The 21,639-nt window shown below is 30.3% G+C and overlaps 1 protein-coding gene across 1 annotated transcript in view; it reads left to right on the top strand.

Moving 5' to 3' along the window:
- Positions 1-21,639, top strand: part of LOC107456787 (liprin-beta-2) — a 52,130-nt gene that overhangs the window by 9,027 nt on the left and 21,464 nt on the right. The window contains exons 4-13 of the mRNA XM_016074737.4: positions 4,563-4,694; positions 6,496-6,607; positions 6,998-7,059; positions 10,479-10,563; positions 10,877-10,932; positions 13,396-13,575; positions 15,025-15,133; positions 16,984-17,130; positions 17,717-17,837; positions 19,420-19,548. Of these exons, the coding sequence (XP_015930223.2) occupies positions 4,563-4,694; positions 6,496-6,607; positions 6,998-7,059; positions 10,479-10,563; positions 10,877-10,932; positions 13,396-13,575; positions 15,025-15,133; positions 16,984-17,130; positions 17,717-17,837; positions 19,420-19,548 (1,133 nt within the window). The remainder of the gene's footprint in view (positions 1-4,562; positions 4,695-6,495; positions 6,608-6,997; positions 7,060-10,478; positions 10,564-10,876; positions 10,933-13,395; positions 13,576-15,024; positions 15,134-16,983; positions 17,131-17,716; positions 17,838-19,419; positions 19,549-21,639) is intronic.

The following is a 21,639-nucleotide window of genomic DNA, read 5'->3' as shown; positions in this document are numbered from 1 at the left end:
ACTGATCGTTAAGACACGGTTCCCAGCAGATCACCGAAGTCAAGCATCACTGGCTACGGTCAGTGTGCGGGTGGGTGACCACTTGGATCAGTCTGCGTAGGGACCGAGGGTGTGCGGTATGGGTTCTGGTTAAACTGGTCTACAGTAAAGTGCTCGACTTCGCGCACAGGTTGTCGGGCTACCGAAGTGGGGGTGCCATCCCCTCCGCAGAGGATCAAAATTGTGATGGCATGTCTTCGGATCATCCTCAGGGATGTTTCCCAGAACATCGCCAATAGCCCACTGTACAGCTCTAGTGCGACGTAAATGAATTACTGCTACTACTATCTCTAACTCTAAACAAAAAAATGTATATGTATATATATATATTTATATTATTAGTTCCGATAATTATTTTATTGTATTTTCAGAATTAATCTAAATTCTGCAAAGTCTTATTATTTTCTATTACTTTGTAAAATATTTTGAGCAAGTGAGATTGATTATTTCATTTTTACTCTCCTAAAGTCACGTGATGACCTCTTTAAACCGCCCACTCGGTCAAAAGAGTGAAGAAGTGTCGAAAGCCGCATTGTTCAGAAGAAAAAAATGAAAAGTGTTTAAAACGGATCTGCTGAGGAACAACAATCATTTAGGGCATTAATTGTCTTGAAAAGAAGTTGAGCGTCGTTGATGGATAAATGGATGCTGTATTGCCCTTCACTTTATCATTGCTATTCTTAACAAAAAAGTTATACATTTATCAGAAATGAAAAACAAAATACACCAACCTTCATTATTTTATTATTATAACCGTCGTTGAACGGCAGACCCAATTTTGGGTTTACGACTACTTATGTTCAACTCCGTAGCCTTGTCATTTTGATCCCAATCCAGAAGACAAGGGAACTACCGGATCAGTACCTCCAGAGGTATGATTTGTTAAGGGAACAAGGAGGACCGTGAGACTCAACAGATGTAACGTGCACCAGTCACCAATTACTACACGGGAGGTCTTCGGTCGGCCCAAAATTGGGTCGGCTGTTCAACGACGGAGCGTTCGCCTCCCAATGAGGTGAATCAGGTTCAATCCCGGCGATGACTGATCGATACGAATTCCTCATCCGGCTTGCACCGACCACAGTGCTGACTAGAAAAATCTTCAGTGGTAGACGGATCATGGGTCAGAATCCCTTACCATCAGGCTAACCGTGGGAGGCTCTCGTGGTCTTTATCTCCATGTAATGCAAATGCGGGTTAGTTCCATCAAAAAGTCCTCCACGAAGGGAAATTTCTTCCACTACTTGATCCAGGAGTTTTCTTGTCTTCTGGATTGGGTTCAAAATGACGAAGTTGCGGAGTTGAACATGAGTAGCCGTAAATCCATAAAATTGGGTCGGCTGTTAAACGACGGTTATAATATAAAAAATAAAATAGGTTCTGGAGATGGAAAAATTCAGAAAATGTAAGTATTGTGAGTCGATCATAGGTTTTCATATGGAGTGGATTTCAGCCTTGCCTTGTCATGCCTGGGGGAGGGATTTCATGCCTTAATATTTCTAGTTAAATATAACTCTTTAATTTATTTCGGAAAAAAGTTTGAGAACCATTAGTCTCATAAATTTTTTACAACCGTAATAAGGGCCGCCATCATTTTCATTTCACGCTTATAAATAAGTTAAGTCCTGATTCATTTTTTGAAAAAATTATTTTTATGTCATTCATTTAGTATTTTCTGTATAAATTCAGATTTATACATTTCAAAAGAAAATTTTTTTTTAAATTATGAGGTGGAATATCTTTGTACTATCTAAAAATTTAATCAGATGAAATACACAATTTTTTATTTCATTTTTTGCTACTAGTTTTAATACTACGTTTTTATTAAGTTGCTTCCGTGTTTGTAAGTTTGGAATCTTGCATTCGAATGTTGGAATGCTCAAATTTGAACTTCAGTCGTTTCCTAACCGATATCATGATTTTATCATCGTTTTATCAACAAAAAAAAACTTATCATCTATCGAAATTTCGACTAGTTACATTGAATGAATTTGAAGTTAAAATAGTTTCTTGGACACAGCAAATTTTTTTTATATGGTCAAATCGAAATTTCGACCACTTTCCGACGAGAATGATAACGCAAATTTCAACTAGAGCTCCTTCCATGTTGCTAATACAAGTTACAAGTACTTTCTAAATGGCGAATTTTAGCCATTTTATCGTCCAATTGAAATTCTGACCCTTTTCTGACTAGCTATAGATAACGCGCATTTCAACTGGATCCCTGTTAACCAAGGCAAGTTATTATTAAGGCTGATACAAATGAATTCAAAATATTTTAAATTGAAACGTATTTTGTACCACATACTTTTCCTCATATCATTTTATTTTCGATAGAAGTATTCCCGGAGGGTAAAAATCGATCGAATCCGTGAATCGATCGAAATCTTGTGTCGAAATGTTGGTACACAAATGTGCAAATTAATTTTGATAGAAATCTAAATTGCGTTTTTTTTTATTGGTGTATTTTAATGCAAAGTGATGCTATCTACCCTATTGCAAGCTTAAAAATTATTTATTTCTGTTAAAGAAAATGTTATTGTCACAATTACCGCTGTTTCAGAAAATTTCCCTCACCCGCTTCTCATATCGTCAATATTATTCGCTAAGCGAAAAAAAAATTAGAAATTTCACTAACTTATAAAGTAATCTTTTATGAACATTCTAATATTATTATACAAATTAATTTTTGAGTTATTTTACGTATAATTTATTTATTTAATTATTTATTCATTTATTTGTATCTCTAAGGATACAAATTTAAAAAGCAACTAGCTGTACAATTATGAGAGTTTTTTTTTTCTTTTTTTTTCCCCTTCTTCTTTTTGCAGCTATTATCTGATAATATCATGTCCTATTTTGTTCAAAATCCGAAACGGTTTTTGTTATTAAATTGTAAATTTGCATTCCTCCCCCTTTCCTCTACGGTATTTCGATGAACTACAGGAAAGCCGTGCATTTTTTTTATCTCCTTTCGCAGCCACGTATTTTTAGTCTGACGATAAAAAGGATTCTTTTTAAATGAATTAGTTTTCGGAGTTAAATCACAAGTTGTTTTTCCGGAGAAATGTATCAGTATAATCCTAATTTTTTCTTTGTTAAAAAAAAAAAAGAAAGATCTTATACATTTTTTCCAACTTTTTTGTTGTTGTCACTGAGTGGAACAATACACTTTTCGCTCATTTCTAATGTTGATTTATTTTAATAAAATAAAAATAATTTAAATCTTGAAAACTTATTTTATCTTACAATTTATAATTGCTGTTTTGCCTCACGTAACGAAAAATGTTAGCTGAAGAATTAATATTGTTTTGAAGCATTGTTATGTTTTCTAAAAATTCGCCTCGCCTTTTTTTTTTTTTTTTAAATGTTTTTATGTTTTGAATTAGTTTTCGAGCGATTAAGACAGTTATACAGACTTTTCCCCCCTTTTTTTTCTTTTTTAAATCTGAAGATAAAATTAACCGCAGTAAAATTATAATATTTAGCACTCACGTATCCTTATAACTGAAAACCAAAAAAAAAAAAAAAAATTTGAACTAGTGGAGTTAAGTTTCAAAATTTTGGTGTGTTTTATTCAATCCTAAAAGGTTAACAAATAATACTTATTTATTTATTATTTTTTTTACCCAAACTAAGCCGAGTGTTCCCTTTTGTTAGAATTATTTTAATTAAGAGGCTTAGTGTTAGCGTTTATCTAAACTGATCTTTCCCTGACTTTTCTTTTTCCTCCTCCCCTGACTCTCCTCCCTGTGACTATCATTTTATTCTCCTTTCTTTAATTCATTTGCAAGAGATTATATTTCAATTCAAAACTTTGCCATTGGAATTTTTAAACATTTTTATATGTTATTGTGTTATTTAATTAATAATTGTTTAATTATTAATAATTGAACTAATAATTGTTTGTGTTATTTAATAATTGTGTAAAAATTAAATGAATCATTCAAATTTTCAGAAATTTTAGATTTGAATTTTTTATTGTCCTTATCGATTTTAATATTTATTCTTTATTCTGAACTTATAGAGTTTTAAATTTCATTTTTTATTGGTTGTATATAATTAAAACAAAGAATAATAATTAAAATAAATGAAAAATTATTCAAAATAAAGTTTTTTTCATGTGAATCGACTGAGGACTAAAAGCTCCTATTCAGTATCATGTGACTAACTTGAATATCTGTCTGACTGATAGGAAAATTATATTCATTTATCTGTAGCTTCATCTAGAATTATGTATTTATATCAAACTTTTTCATACATTCTTTTTTCTCTTAAAAAATATTTTTTAAAGTTTAAAAAATATCCTTATAGATAGTTATTTTAGATAATTTAATTATTTCTATAGCCTTGAAAATATTCTAAAAAAATGGAGGGCGTTAAACTTCGTTATCAGGGTACCCTTCCCGTAAACGGACAACTCTCATAACCGGACAATTTTTTCAGTCCCAAGAATGTCCGTTTGACCGATGTTTCACTGTATTTTGCTTTCCAAAATTCATCAATTACTTTCATGATTGCAGGAGATGTCGACGAGATCAACCATTGAAAATAGTAAACTTGATTTGATGGCTCAAATATCTGCACTAAGAATACGGTTGGCGAGTGTAGAGAATGAGAAAAGAGAAACAGAAGAGAGGAATTGTAAATTAGAAGTAATTCATTTTCTTTTATGTCTTTTTGACCACTGGAATAAAATAATTTAAAAACCTTTTCTATCAGTCTGCATGAAGAAGTAATAAATTGTATGCAACTTATTAAGATCAAGTTTGTATATTCTCGGCTAATTTTCCAGCAGTTCTTCTCTTCTGGAAAGACTATGTAACGACCACTTTTGAATTTCACACAAGAATTTTATCCATAGACTTTGTGTTGAAGAAAACCTTTAGGAGAGACCATTGGCTGTGCCGAATGCGAATAAGGTCAAATAAGGAAACACAAAAAATGTCAAAACAAAAATTTAACGAGACAAACAAGTAGATTATAATGTATTCAAAATAATTTTATGAGGCTCTTATTTAGAGAGCTCTTTTTCAGTTTACAACATTATGTTGCAGTCAAGAGTTCACTAAAGAGGATGCTATCGATGATTTACTTTTAAAGTTGGAAGTTAAATTATGGAATAAAAAGTTATTTCAGAAAAAAAAAAAACATCTCAGAAAAACAATCTCTAACAAACAAAATCTTCTCATCCTTTGAAGCTTACAAATTTTTATGATATAAAATTAAATGCAAACATGAAAAAACATAATTGTTTATTTATTTAAAATAGCTTTATCATTCATAATTGGTGAATTTGTTTTTATACTTAATTTTATCAGAAGGATCAGTTTCATAGATGCTAAATTTTATTCTTTGATCCATTTTTGCATGGTGCAAACAGAAGTGGCATTTGACCATCAAGAAAATGACACTGACTTAAACTAAAATAGTTTGCGAAAAATCATGTGCCTTTAATAATAATTTTGAAGTCAATGAAGGTATCCTCTAAGAACGATCAACCTCTAGCAACAACCGTTTTACTGTGGAATGGAGGGTGGTCGCTCCTGAGAGGTTTGACTCTATTATGTTCATTTTATATGAAGTCATTTTTCTAACATTAATCTTGAGTAATTGAAATTTGTAAGTGATTTTTTGGATTGGGGACTTAAATTGCACCTTGTAGTCGATGTCCTAGTTTCAGAACCCTAGCGCCAGTGGTTCTGGTGTTATAAGATATTCAACAAAGACTGACAAAATACTGAATAAAAAGAAAAGTAGAAAAATACGAAACTCTGATTTATATACTTGTAAAAAATTTAATTTATATTGTTCTGACTATTTTATCTTTAGGAAAAAATTTTAAAATTCATTTTTATTCTTAACATACGTAATGTAGTAGAAGATCTTAATAACATAAATCTTGTGACATGAGGCTAATGCTTTACAGTAATTTTTAAATACAAAATCTTTAAAACGCAAAAATATGCACTAAAGTAACCATTATTTATGGAAAAAAGGTGAAGTTATTAAAAACGTTAGAGAAAAAGATCTAACAAATTTAATGAGTTGAGTTTGCTTTGGAGATAATGTGAATGCCTTATATGGAGAATTATAGTTAATGGAATCATATTATTCAGATCTTCTACTGTATTATTATTACATTCGCAAGAAACACAAATTTGCATGATTGTTGACTTATCTCTAACTTTTCAATCCATTTTTTGAAAAAGTAGTGCTTTTAAAATCGCTAATCATTGCATTCAATTACTTTCTTTTTTCCTCTTTTTTTTAAAAAAAAAAGTTTGATGGAGATTAAATTTCAAAAACGTGTTTTGAAAAACAATTCTGTCTACCAAAAAAAATTTTTTTTTAATGAAACAAAGTAGCAATCTCTGTTAAAAAAATGTTTTAGATTGATTCTGATTTGTTCAAAAATATTATTAGGTATTTAAAAATGTTTATTTTTATTTTTAGAATGAGCTTATTTTGACGTGTGCTTGTTTGGCTGAAAAGGAAACTGAACTGTCAACTTTTAAGGCAAGACTTGCACGCAGTGGAGCCACGACACCCCTTCCGGATAATAATAGTTAGTATTTAGGAATTCTTTCAATCCCTTCCACTCTCTGCATCTTCACTATGTGAGCCAAAAGTATCCGGACACCCGCTTGTTAGGGTAGTGGAAACATAATAGTGTGGGGCTGTTTTTGGTGGTTTGGCCTGCGTCCGTTTCGTTCTTGTGGTTGGAAACATGAACTCTGTGCATGTGAACAATGCTGCACTCACAACTCTCTATGGCAATATTTTGGGCCCATTTATCTTCCAACATTCACACATCAAAACTTGCACAGACGTGTTTTTTATTTTTTTATAATCGTCGTTGAACAGAAGACCCAATTTTTGGGTGTCCGGATTCTTCTGGCCACTTAGTGTATATCTGTGATGAGGTTTAATTGTATTCATTTTTTTTTTGTTGCAGATAGTGAGTTTGAGAAATTGAGAGGAGCCCTCTCATCTGTGATGGCCTTAAATGATGAAAAAGTAATCTCACTCACATATCTCTAGAATGAGTGCTCACACAAGATATCACATTTTTATTAAGTATTGTTAGTGAAAAAAAAGTCAAAGCAACAGTTGATAGTTTAGGTTTATTAAAAATAGAATATTCTACATAAGAACAACATATTTTCTTTGTGATACTATTGGGTCAGGGTAATGCTTTTGGTGATGGATTTCTCAGAATAATCATGCAATTTAATGCTTTTTTTGAAAGCTGGGGGTTTTCTTAAGGTCAAGGTTTAGGTCAGCAATCACCCATTCTTGGGATTTAGTCACAATTGTGCTAAACAGTCTGGACAAAAGAATCTGTGTGTGTCCGCAAAGTTCCCTCTTTTCTTAAGACCTGGTGCATTTACAAAATGACTGCATTTTATAATTCTGCATACCAACCAATTCTTATAAATTTGATACAAATTGGATCGATGACATTTTGAACTTGGATCGATTGTTCAAATTCTTAATGGATGCATATTTAAAATATCCTAAGACTATAACTGGTTAAGTTACTTCTTTTTTTTTAATCCCAATTATACATTTTTATCTGCAGAGAATCATTTAAATGTTTTGTATGAATATTTTTAATGCCTATTTTTATAAGTGTATCTTTTTTTTTTAATCTGTATGTAATGAATAATTATTTTATAAAGTAATTTTAAGGTTTAAAATAAACCCCATTTTATCTCTATAAAATATGGCAGCATTTCTTTTTTTTCAAAGTGTACTCTTAAACCTCATTATTTTGAGTTTGATTGATCCTCTATGTGCACTATTTTGATTAACTTTTATAAGATTGAAACAATTGAGACTTTCTTTATTTCATATTAATTGCCTAGAGTCGAATATCTCACAATTACTTAAGCCATGTGTATCACTGACATTGATAAATTGTAATGTGAAAAAGCAATTGTAATGTTAAAAACACATCAATAACATTGGCTTGCATTGTAAAATTGTTATATTAATACATTTAACTGAACTGAGCTGCACAACTAAAGTATACTGAAAATTCTTATCAGGGATGCTATGAGTATGTATTTTTGGGAGGGGGAAAATTTTGCTGAATGAAATTAGTAATTTGATTGGATCATAAATAAGTGTTTGCAATTATCCCTACTAAAAATAATTAAGAGTGGATCTAAAGAATTTTAATTTTTAAATGACATAACGAACTTTTCTTATTTCTCCCAAAAGATTATATTTTTATATTTAAAATAGTAGCACGATTTTTACTTTAATATTCTTTTAATTAATTTGATTTAAAATATTTTTGTTCATCATCAAATCTAATTAATTCAAAGATATATAAACTGTCGATGATTTTTGGTGCTGATAAAATGAAAGAACTAACAGTTATTGTTGTAATTTTTTTTCCGTGCCACTAGAACAAACTTCCTAAAAATGTACAAATGCTCGTATTGGCAACTAAGAAATAAGCATGATTTTAACAGATCATCAATATATTATCATTAAATAAGCATGAAGCAAATAAAATTTTTGTCTAATCTATAAAATTAAAGTCTAATCTATAATAAAACCAAGTTTACTAATAGCTAAGGAACTAGATTTATTATAACCAAGGTTAAGTGAGTGTTATGTATTAAAATCAATAGAACTTTTAACAATTCCCTTTTTTTACTGTTTGGAAAACGAACAGTGTGATATTTAATTCAGCTAACATGGACGAATATTGAATATAAATTTATTGAAATTTTTAGAGTACATTTATTTATGGAATTCGAAACGGGTAAAGTAAGAAGTCTTAATCTTGAACAAAGTATATACTAGAAAGTAATTCATTTGCTTGAATAAAAAAATTTAATTATTTTGTTGCTAACATTTTAACAACACATTAATTTTATCCACCTATTCATTATATTTAACAATTTTAATCATTACTATTCTAATTCATAAATATAATCATTAATAAACCATTTGCCGAATTAATATAGAGAAAAAAATATATAAAATCGCTGCTAAGATGAAGACATAATTTTTCGCTATCCCACGAACCGAATAACAAATAATTTTGTGATCGACAAGTCTGGTGAATACCAAATAGAGATGGAATATTTTAGAAATCGAGACCCCTCATTAAATGAATCCCAATTTTCTTTTAAATAAAAGGAAAATATTTGACATCGTTGTGTTCGAACGATGTAATAAAATGCTCATTTTATGTTAAGATTATTCGAAATTATATAACAAAGTAAGATAAGTTACCCAATAACAGTACATGGATGCAAAAAAAAAAAAAATTCCACTAATTGAATTACGTGGAATAAAAAAGAAATCTTTCATTTTTAACATAAAATAACTGATTCCAAGACATTTTAATATCATATAATGTTCAATCATATTTTGATTTCACATTCATTTCTCTAGTTTAGTATATCATATTATTAAATGCAAAAATATAAATAGAATGAAATGGATGGTCTACATGATTCGAATGATTGATTACCGTACAATAAGAAATATACTGCTTTTTAGACCCACTGGGACAAGAAAGCGGGGAAAGCCGCGATTGAGATGCGCTGACTTGGTGGAGTCTGATTTTCTTTAAATTAATGAAAAGAATTGGAGATCAAAAATAAATCAGAAGTCGACATAAAGAAATCTTCGAAGGAAGGCATTGGCTCACATTGGGTCCTCTCGAAATATGCAAAATCTCATATTGTTCTATCTAATAGGTTATGACAGTGAGAAGCATGCCTGCTCAAAATGTTCCAAAATAGTGTAGACGGCAGCAGTAAATTTTTTTTATGTTAAAAAATAATCACAAAATACCCCAAGATTCATCTTTTACACAATCTTTTAATCATAAAAATTTTTATGTTACTAAAAGGAGAATTAAATAGTATTCGAATCAACCACATTTGAATATATTACTGATCAAACTATATGTACCTATTTATAAAAGAAGGACGAAGTGGTTTTTGAAAGAGCTAGGTGTCTTATTGCTCAAATTCTGATGAAACTAGCTGGTTTGTGTAGGATTGACTGAAGAATGGGCTTTTCAATGGCGAGATAAAAATTGTTAAAGAAGAATGATGTAATGGCTATGGGAAATGATATCTATGCACATTTTTTTTTCCCATCGCTATTCAAAAAAGTTTAACAAAGCTGTGATATTGATTCATTTGATTTGTGTTTTCTAAAAATAAAAGGAGGGAAAATGAAATTTCATAAATAGGCCGAAAGAGGAAATCTGGCAAACATCTTTGAGAGGTTACAGTGAATTTTCATGACCTTAAAGATTCTTGATTGCTATGGTTGTTCCACCCAATTACATTGATTCAAAATGAACACCGTTCAATGTGTTTCCAACTAAATATATTAGTTTGTCCTGTAACTTTTTTGAGTGTACTAGGGTAGATCAAAGTATTTATTCATTTTTGCAGGAAAGAGAGATACAGGAAATGAAAACTTCTTTCAATCGATACAGGAAACTTCAAGAATTAGTTTTATCCAATTCTTCCCACGAAAGTATGTTTCATTACTTCTTTTTTGTTTTATTTTTTGTTAACATCAGTAAAGATGTAAAACAATATGGTAAATTATTTATATAGTGTAAATAAATTCAAACGCTTGCATCTCTCTAACTTTTAGCTTGAAATGTTTGAATAATTCACAGTGTGTCCAGTTTTATTACAAAAGAATAGTTGAATTCAGTAAGCTGTAAAGTAACGCAACATAATGATGACCCATGTTGAAATGTTAGATATCAAGTCTTTATTCAGCATTCAAATAGAGTTAACATTTCTGTTTCATCATCTAATAAAATATTTTTATCTTCCAGAGAATGATTCCTCCCACAGATCTGTTGAAGATAGCTTCCTCTCTACCATTTTGTCTGTGAGTACTCTAAAATTTTATTTTTAGGTTTTATGAAGGGGATACATAGAGAGATTTAAAATATTGCAACCCTCTAATGACACTTTTGAAAGCCATTAGAGGGAGTGCCATAATATGAAAGGTTATGTCGCAGTATCTCGAGATAATGCACTCAATGAGGTGATTCAGGCTAGAATTTTTACGATGGCTGGCCTAGAGAATTCTGCTTGGGACTCTCACCGATCGTCGATGATAGTAGATCATGGGGTAGAATCTCTTTGGTCAGAATAACTGTGGGAGGTTTTGGTGCTTTTTCTTTTAATGTAAGGCAAAAGCAAGTTACTTTCATCAAATAGTCGTCTACAAAAGTTTTTTTTCCAATGCTTGATCTGGGAAATCATTTGTCTTTTGAGCTGAGTTCAAAATTACAAAGCTATGGAGTTGAACATTGACAATTCTGAACACAAAATAAGATTGGCCGTTCAGTTCCAGTTATAAAATAAAACTTGAATAGGTAATAAACAAAATTATTCCGGACCATTCTATTTTAATCCATATTGCACTCTTATAATCAACGCTATTGTAGAGATGTCAAAGCTTTAGTATCATACCTATATGTTTGTGATGGTGCATGCAATGTGTGTATCTAGTCGGCCATCTGAAAATTTGAGCATCTCCTTTACCAAATTGTATAATCTGTAGTTATATGTTTGTAAATGTGTGTTTTTTTTTAAATTTTATTCTTTTAGTTTTTTCTCTTTTAATTTTGCCCCTAATTTTTTGAATCATTGTTATATTTTAATTTTAGATTGTATTAAATTTAATCTTCAAGGGATTTAATTAATCAATTTAGATATATTCTCTAATGATTTTATCTGGAGTCTGTTTAATCTTTCTTTGACAATTTTATCTGAAAACTAAACGAAATTGTGTTGTGTTTAACTTTTTAAAACTAATATTTAGTCTAACAATCTTATTTTATAACCGGCGTTGAACAGCCACCTTAATTTAGGGTTTACATCTACTAATGTTCAACTCCGCAGCCTTGTAACCCACTCCAGAAGACAAGGGAACTCCTTGATCAAGTCTTGGGAGGAATTTCCTTTGTGGAGGACTTTTTAATGCAACTACCCTGCATTTGCATTACATGAACAGAAAAATCAAGAAAACCTCCCACAGTTAGCTCCACAGAAAGAGGAATCTAACCCATGATCCATCTATCACTGAGGATATTTTATGTCAGCACTGTGGTAGGTGCGAGCTGAGTCGGAATTTGTATCGACCACCCATTGCTGGGATTCGATCCAGGTTCACCTCAATGGAAGGTGAATGCGCTATCACCTGAACCACCACAGCTCAGAAAATAATTTAAATGTGATTTTAGCTACCATGTGTATATTCTAATGGCCCAATTTGCGATGTGCCTATGATAAACTTACCACATGCCACAAGATCTTCTGACCACACTGAACTGTATAGCCATGTTATAATTTTAACAGGGAACAAAGAGACGCTACATTATTTTTAATATACTATTTTATTATTTCTTAATTATTTCGGTAACTATAAGTATTGCTCGTGTCTACTGTAAGATCTGCATGTGCATGCTGCAAATTTAGTTGTAAATTAAAAAGTTAAACATGTTAAGATAAATTAATGAAAACAACCAAGCTGGATTTAAATCAAACGTATTTATAGAAAAGAAATTACTACTGGACTAATAATTATTACACAAATTACAGATTATATCATGAATTAATTTAGTTAAACTTTAACACCAATGGAAAATTTCTAGAAGACACTCAATTACATATAATTAGGTAGATTTTAAAATATCTGTATTTTAATTGCAAATAGTGGTTTTAATAATGTGGTACAAGTGCAATATGACGTTTCAAATATCGTAAATTTGGACTATAAATATATCTTTTAAAACTTATTGCTTAGGTTCTAAACTGATTAGGAATTTTCCATTTAGATTTAAAAAATACATGTGCATAAAATCTCTAATTATGAAATTGAAAAACAAACAAACAAGAAATAAAAAAGGGAAAAATTACCTCAGTCATTATTTTGCAGATCTTTCAACCTAAAACACCAGATAAAAATACTTAGAAAATTGCAACTCACTCCTTTTTGAATCAGCTGCATCCTCTGACTGTCATTCATTGGTTTGTGTTAGAATTTGTCAATAACAATCCATCCGTTCATTAGGGAAATATTTGTAAGGGAATTAAACATATTAAAAGGGAATTAAGTTACATATTGTGACCAGCCTGCAACAAGCCAAATTAACAAAACATATCATAAATCATTTGATGTTCAATTACAAGTTGCAATCAGTTTTGGAAGGCCTTAATTTTTTTATTTTAGTTTTCAACTCTCTGATCACAAATTTTTTTAGATGTAAAACCAACCTGTATTATTTTTTATCAGTGTTTGCTTCCTATCAATGATAATTTACAGTCTCGTTTGCATTTTCAGAGTTCCTTCTACGATTTCAGTTTGAGTGAAAAACCCCCTCCTGTTCCAAGGCAGAATGAGAATCATCGTTTGTCTCCTCTCTTCACCCCCATTCGGGGAGGATCACCCTTTGGGGGAGGAGAGGTGGCATGTCGGTACAGCGGCAGTTCAGAGAATGTCAATCCATCCGCACCACAAAAAGTAATTTTTTTCTTATTCTCATCAGCCCAACACTTTTAAGATTATTTCAGTGAGCTCATATAACACTCACGGGGGGAGAATTTCCTTTTTTAGAAAACTTTTATATACATGTATATATATATATATGTAACATAAAAAGCTTCAATTAATCTTTTTATGTTAGTTTCTTTTATAAAACTTCATCCTAATTAATTATTCTCACACTTTTAAAAGCCGCATCCTGTTCTTAAATCTATTTTTGGCTCAAGTGTGCATTAATTAAGAGCAGGACATTTTTCCCTTTGCTCTGTGTGGGAAACATTCGATTTATCTCATAAACCAATAGCAACTACTAAGATTTCCCACTTTCCCTAAATTAAGACATTTTAAGGACCTAACATATAACCAAGGAGCGCAACTTTTCATGTGCACTTTTAATCATTCTCATGACTGCTCTTGTCTAATAATTAATAAATAAATTTTGTACCCTCCTTCCCGACCTATGACCTGTTTTAATCCTTCCACTCGGCAACGACGTTATATATATACACAGTGAAACCTCCTGTAACAGACAGTCCTACTAAACGGATGCCTCTGGATATATTTTTAATTCTTCGTAAATCTTTTAATGAATTTCATTGTATACCCTCTCCACAAAGCAGACAGTGATGTGACCAGATGCAGATAGTCATTTATGTCCTGAAAGGTTATTTTCTATTTCTTCAAACCAGACGTCATTTTTTTGAAATCTAAAAAAAAACATTTCTGCTTTAATTTCTAAGGAAAAAATATTCAACTTTCCACCAGTTTTATGGCAAGTAAATTTTTTGCTTTATCCACGACTAAAAATATCGTTAAGTTATTTCACTATTAAAGTATGAACCTATCTCCTGTCAGCTTCCTTTTCACTGGCATTTTGTTTAATATTTAAAATAACAACTAGAAAACTTATAAAGAGATTTTGACATTACATAGAAATTTTTAATGCCACCAGTTGTGATATTAATTTCTTTTGCTTGTATTGCAAAATGTAATTTTTTTCTTACCCAAATTAATTTGCCTATTTATCTGGATAAACATTTAAAATTAGAAGAAAATGTATGCATAAAAAAGTAATCTGTTATTATTTACTGTCTGAACATTTTTAAGAACATTAATTAGCAAATATTAATTTCAGCACACTCCTCATTTTATTACGGTAAATAAAGGTCTGCAAGTATGTAACATTAAAAAATATGACCTTCAGGCACTTCAATGCTTATGGCTTTTGCTGGGACTGGACATTTGAAGTCAAAAATTGGTGATAAGAGCTTAAAAATTCCCAAACAGCTGTTTGACACTTTTTTATTATTACAAAAGTACCTACATCTAATAAATCTAGAATTCCCACTTATGTGTGTTCTTTTTTATTTTATACACTGTGTTTAATATGCCCAGTTTTAAGGTTGTATTTGAAATTTTTTTTTTCAGACTCCACCTTTAAAAAGATTTTATTCGACACTTCCTCGACCCCATCAGTCGGATATTCTGAAGCAGTTTGTCAAACCTGTACCCGAAATTTCGACACCCCGTATAACAGGCATGAATTCTTTTTTATTAAAATTCTATCTGCAATGAGGACGCTGTGTAAATGATGTCACATTTGGTAGGGGGGGGGGAGAGGGTGAAATTGGGATAGTTTGTTTCAAGAGAGAAGAAAGGGGCTATAAGAAGTGTCATGTCACACAATTTTGCTAAAATAAAAATATTTAAGGTTACCAAGTTAAATATATTTTATTTTTTTCTAAATTTTTTCATCAAAATCAGTTAATAAGTAATCATAGTTAAAATTAAAAATGTCATTAAAGCACATAATGCGTAATTGGAATTTATGACCTATAATATAGTGCTTTCCTTCTGAACTTGAAGCATATGTTTATGTAATAAACTCGACATGTAATACGAGGATTATGATGACATTTTGTGACAAGAGAAAGGAAATGATTCAAAATTTTTTAAAAAAGTGTGACATCATTTGTAGACTGTCCCAACTTTTTTCATTCATTTGTAGATTCAAAAGAGTTAAGCCATTATCCAGACCTTTTTTTTCTTTGAAACAATGAAAATTTTGTAATACGAGAGAGACTACTTGTTTGGGTAGGTTATTACAAAATGTTCATTTATCTTAAATCGCAAAGAAATATCTTCTATGACAAAATGCTTTTCCTCAATTAACATTTATCAGCTTTATTATAAATAAATATGTGTTTTGCCACAAATTATGGGCCAAAATCAGAACACTAATTACTGTATTAGGATTGACTCAATTGGGCATTTTTTCTTTTAACCACTTTTTTGCACTTTACATGAAAAGTTAAAAATTGTGCTTTGCTTTAGAAGCTGATTCAGGTTCTTTGAAAAGATCTTAAAATATGTATGTTGTTATTTTGTTTCATGTTTTCATCAAAGTTTAAATAATTTCCTCTTAAAAAATGATAAAAAGGGGGGGGGGAATTGATTAAAACAAACTGTTGCCGTAGCAACAGAACATATTGATTATTCAATAAAAGGTTATTAAGTAATTGATTAGTAAGTAATTTTTATTCTCAAATATTTATTGAAACACTCTGTAGGAACGGTTTATTCTGATGAGAAAATGAATTAATAAAAATTTTAATTGTCAATTGAATTCCTTTTGTTTAAAATATAATGTAATGGTTATCTCAAAATCCTTAAATAAATCAACCCAATCAAATAACCTTTTTTTAAAAAAATAATAATAAATAAATAAATACTCATTATATGAATTTGAGATTTTTAGAATATGAAATGCATTGTGGGGAATAGTAGTTATCAACCATGTGAACTTTCATCTGTGAAAAGGTACCCTACCGTAGAATCGAGTTAATGTGTCTTAAAAACTAATGAATTCGAATTATATTTTTTTAGTGGTAGATACACGAAAGCACTCCCAAACCAGAATATTATCTGTGATAGAGTTCGATGAATGGATACCACTAGTTGATTCGTTCCTGTTTTGTGAGAAGCCGGGAGAGCTGTATTAAGTTCACGGTCGTAGTTGCTCCTTTGTTACCTTTAGCAGTCGAGTGTATGTGTTGTAAGTTGTGTGTAATCGAGACTTTGAAACATTAACGTGAGAAGGACAATATCTCAAGTAGCAAGTCTACTGTTCAATGTAGACCAGCCAACAAAGTGTGTATGTTCAAATTGGAGTGGGAGTTTCTGACAAGGTATGTGTTCTTCCGGGTTACAAATGTGGGGAGAGTAGATATTGACCATGTCAACTTTCATCTATGAGAAGGTACCCCACCCTAGAATCAAGTTAACATGTCTTATATATTAGTGAATTGGAATTACATTTTTGTAGTGGTAGATACACTACATGCATTGTTTTCAAAAAATTTTTATGAGTGTTTTGTCTCATTTCAGTTGGTACTTCCCATTCTGTTCACAATTTGCACCATTCGAACTTTGATGCACCTCGCACCTTTCGTCCTAAACCGTCTGGTGTATCCTTTGGTAAAGGACTTCTCAGAATGCGACTAGGAAAACGCTGTTCCAGTGCACCTGAATTAGGTGATTCTCTTTTGCACTTTTCTTAAAATATATGTTAGCCTCCTCGCTCTGTAAAACCTAAGATAAAAAATGCAAAGATAGATCTTACAGAATGCCAGCCAAAATTTACAGTTCAAATTTAAATTAATTTTAATGCCAGCTATTTGTAAGTTTTAATGATGTAAAAATTAGAAATAAATGGGTTGAATGGTTACTGAGATACCAGAAATTCAAATGCTTTATTAATGTTTTATAATTAAAACAGTTTTTTTCTGTTTTTAAAACTTTTATTTCTTTAAAGCTTTTTTTTTAAATATCTGTAAGAAATTTAAAATAAAAGTAGTTTAAAAAATAATTACTTTTATTTTTATCCATTACTGATACACTTAGTACCAATTACATTTACTAACAATGCAAAATCTCCATTCATTCTTAACTCTTTCTTCATTGCCTGACCTATGTTATGACTGGATTTACTTGCAAAATAAACCTAACTAAACACTCATCTTTTCATTTGCAAACTTCACAATCTATTAGTATTTTTTTAAGTGTTTCTTTGATGTTGTGTTTGAATTTATACCTGAAATTAATAATGTATATTTTGAAGCTCCTGAAATATCAGAGACATCTCCTGTGTCACCCCCTCAAAATAGAAGTTGCAGAAGAACATCTTCACCTATTCATCCACCTAAAGAGAAGCACAAAGGATTGCGGAAGATATTTGGAAAGTATGATATTCTTTTCTTTCTTCACAATGGAAAAATTACAACTTAACTATTCGTGAAAGAAGTTCTCTTATTTTATACACCAAATGAAATTAGCTTTTCACTAAAAAATGCTGAGGTTCCAACTATTATGTTTTATCTTATTTAGTTTAGATTTCATATGCAGGAGGATAAAAAGGCAATATAGGCTAGTTCTAATTTCACCACATTGATTCCAAATTAACAATTTAATTTTATAGTGGAAAAAAGAGTTTCAGTGCTGTATAATTTTTAATTTAATACTTTTATCTTGGTGTTTTTTTTTTTTTTTTTTTTTTTTTTTTTTAAATTTGTAAATTTTTGCATAATTTTATTAATATTTTATACCTATATAGAATTAAGTTGTATACACAACTTAAAATCATGCTGATTTGAATTTTGCAAATGCTAACTGTATATATTTCTGTGCTATTGTTCTTTTTGATCACTGATATCTAGTTTGCAAAGTTCGAGCCTCTGAAAATTTCAATTGTTGCAGATAGTAAAATGTGTTCATTGCCTTTTAATCTAAGTGATTCTATTGTGATTTATATATTTCAATTAACGGATCATACCAACAAAATAAAAATGGGGTTCTATTGTATTGGGGTTCTATATATATATGTGTGTGTGTGTCTTATAACAGTGCCACAGGGGCATCTTTTATGGTTCAACCAGGTCTAGAATATTGATGAGATTGCATTTTTTTTTTTTTGCATTTTATTTATTATTCATGTTTTTTGTCATTTCTTATGTATGATATTTTTCTTTTTTTTTGTAGCATTTTTTGTGAATTTTAGAGGATATTTTTCATTTTAAGAAATTTTTGTTTGTGAATAAATTTTTTCCTTTATAACTTAGTGAGCATTTTGCATTGAATTTTGTTATTTTAACTATCCTCCCTTAGCAAATGTTGAACTGCGTTTTTCAAGATATAAAGAATCACACTTTTTGACTTTTCGACAATAAGTTATCTTTCAATTTTAAGAACATCAAAAAACATTTGATTATGCAATGCTATTGTGGTGTTCTTGCAAATTATGACTAAAAATTAATAAACTATTATTTATCTTTATCAGGTATTTATTCATGAATTACATATTTATTTTAATTATTAGTTTATTATTACTAAACTTATAAATAAAATCATGATTTATATTTTTTTTCATAAAATAATAAAATTCTATAAAACATATTTTCAAAATTTTTAAGGGCAATATATTTTATTTTAAGCTCATAGTTGATAGTTTTAAAGGCCTTTTTTTCAATTTTAAGGGCATTTTTAGACAATTTTTCAGTCAATAACATCCTAGCTCTGATAATATTATAAAAAAACATTAGCTAACGAGTCTTTGAAGTCTTGTAAAGGTTTAAATTAAGAAAGGCGAATTTCTAAATTTTGTTTGGAATGAAAAAAGGGAGTTTTATCCAATTTGTTGACATGTGTCTGATGCTCAGAAATAATTAACATTTCATAATTAAACTGCCTGTAAGGGGATTTTCATTCATTACCAAGTTTTTGTTCATTTGTTTCTGTAAAATACTAATTTCTTTTTTTTCTTTTCAGGGTGCGACGCAGTGGATCCGAGAACTTGAACTCCTCGGCAGCTGAATTGAAAAGGGGTGGAATTCGTGCAACTGCTGGACCGAGACTCGGCTGGTCGGAAAAGCCGATGTTTGGAAACAACAGTTTTAAGTAAGTGTAAACAAAATAATGCACTGTGATAATTCAATGGAAAGAACGCTGACCATTTGTCTGCTATGGAGGGGAGACAATGGTTTCAAGGTTTTTACTATTTCGAGTTGTGGTGTTTGGTCAAGACAGGTTTTTTTCAGATTGTTAAGAGAAAGGGAATCAGGGGAAAGCGAAGCTCCCCCACTTGAAATTTGCTGTTTCTTGTTTCTCTTGTCTTAGACTTTGTGGTGAGGGGAGTTTTTTTATCGACAAACTATAGTTAATTTACAAAAGAATGATTAAGGGTTTTCCGCCACAATTTTTTTCAAAAATTAAATAACATATATGATTTTTAATGCAGAGATAACTTTAAAAAAAAATAAATGTGCAGTGTGAATTTGATAGTTCGTTTGTATTATTTAATTTCTCTTGGGTGACTTAATGTTGCATATCTAAAAAAATTAGTAAACTCAAACAAGTGTTTTAAAACCTGTATTGTAGTGCTAATCAAAAACTGTATTGTAGTTCTAAAAATTTTTTTTACTGGAATGTATGTAGAATTTAAAAATTATCAAAGATAATTTTAAATCAATAATGATGGGATCATCTGAAGTTATCAAACTTTTTTTTAAACGTAATTTTCTTTATTTTAACCTCTAAAGTTTTTCTCTTCATTTACCAAAAGGCAATTGTAAATAGTTTGCATATTTAGTTTTTTCTTACGTGCATTGATCTGTTTTAAACAATTAAAAGAAATTCCATACTGAGTTACTGTTTCATGCTTTAACTACTTCTAAAAATAGCTAAACAGGAAAAAAATATCATAACTTAAATTTAAAAAAAGGTCCCTTATGCATGGCTGATTGTGCTCTGGAAAAAGTCCGGATTTCCGGAATTTTCGCTAACAGTGATCCGGAAGTTTCCGGAGATCGAAGGTCCAGATGTTTCAAAAAATCATTGATCACAGAAGTTTCCGGAAATCAAATTTTCAAAGGTGGAACTTAAAAACACAGTTTATTTTATTTGTTTGTAAGGAATAGCCAGAGAGATACTTTATAAGCTTATATTCATGATTAATATTCATTTTTTATCAGTAAATAGTTGTTATAATCATAAACTCAAGAAAGAAAGACATATTTGTAAATTTGAATTACTTCTCCAGGTCACCATAGGTATGTGTAAATGGTATAGGTATGGGTAAAATTTTAAATATATTTTAAATTTTTTTCAATTTAAACTGTTTTTTTTATTTTTTTTAACTCAAGATATTTCCCGGAATTTTGACTTGGACTCACAATCACCCCTGATAGATGGTTAATTTTGCTTTGACTAGGTTTAGTTGCACAGTTGCTTTCAAACCTAGTACAATAGCAAAGTTATCTTTCAAATTTGTTAGTATTATGTGCAAACTATTCTAAATCTTATTTTTTAATAGAAAACTAAATATTATTTAGTAAAAAATAGTAATTTGTGCATTAAAATTCCTTAAATGCATTCCATTTCCCTAGAAAGTACTAGAACGTTATACCACATGTCCTGGACTCATCTCACCCCTGATAAAAATATACAAAATTGAATCTCTCTGTATGGATGTTGTTTTCTACAATTGGGAGAGCTGCAAGCTCTTGACTGCCTATACTTCCGGGTTTCTGGTGTGTTTTGAAGCTTACATGATTGTGTTTTGAGACTCTCTTGAATAGTATTTCTTGTACACGTGTATTTACCTGATTTAATACTTATGTTCAAAAGAAGAATCATCATTTGAAAACATGTCACGTCAAGACTTTAGAATTGTCATATGAAAGAAGAATCGTTATAAAGCGCTTCTTACTTTGTTAATAATATACTAATTTCTAAATTTAAACCAAAGTGATTATTTGTAAAAGGAATTTAATCTCCCAGATCGTACAAAATTCCTACACTAATGTATGACGGTGCTTAGCTTGCACCAAGAACAAACAGTAAAAAGAGACCAAATCAGAACTGCCAAAAAAGCGAGTTCTTTCTAAATCTAGCAACCATGTTACCTTTTTTAACTCTACATTTCTTAATAACTAAAACAAATATCACTTTAAACTCAACAGAATTACTAATATCATTAATATTTTATAA

Source organism: Parasteatoda tepidariorum, chromosome 9, assembly GCF_043381705.1.
Source record: "Parasteatoda tepidariorum isolate YZ-2023 chromosome 9, CAS_Ptep_4.0, whole genome shotgun sequence".
In the NCBI taxonomy this organism is placed as follows: domain Eukaryota; kingdom Metazoa; phylum Arthropoda; class Arachnida; order Araneae; family Theridiidae; genus Parasteatoda; species Parasteatoda tepidariorum.
Note: the sequence above shows the minus strand (reverse complement) of the source record. Positions and strands in the feature narration are given on the sequence as shown.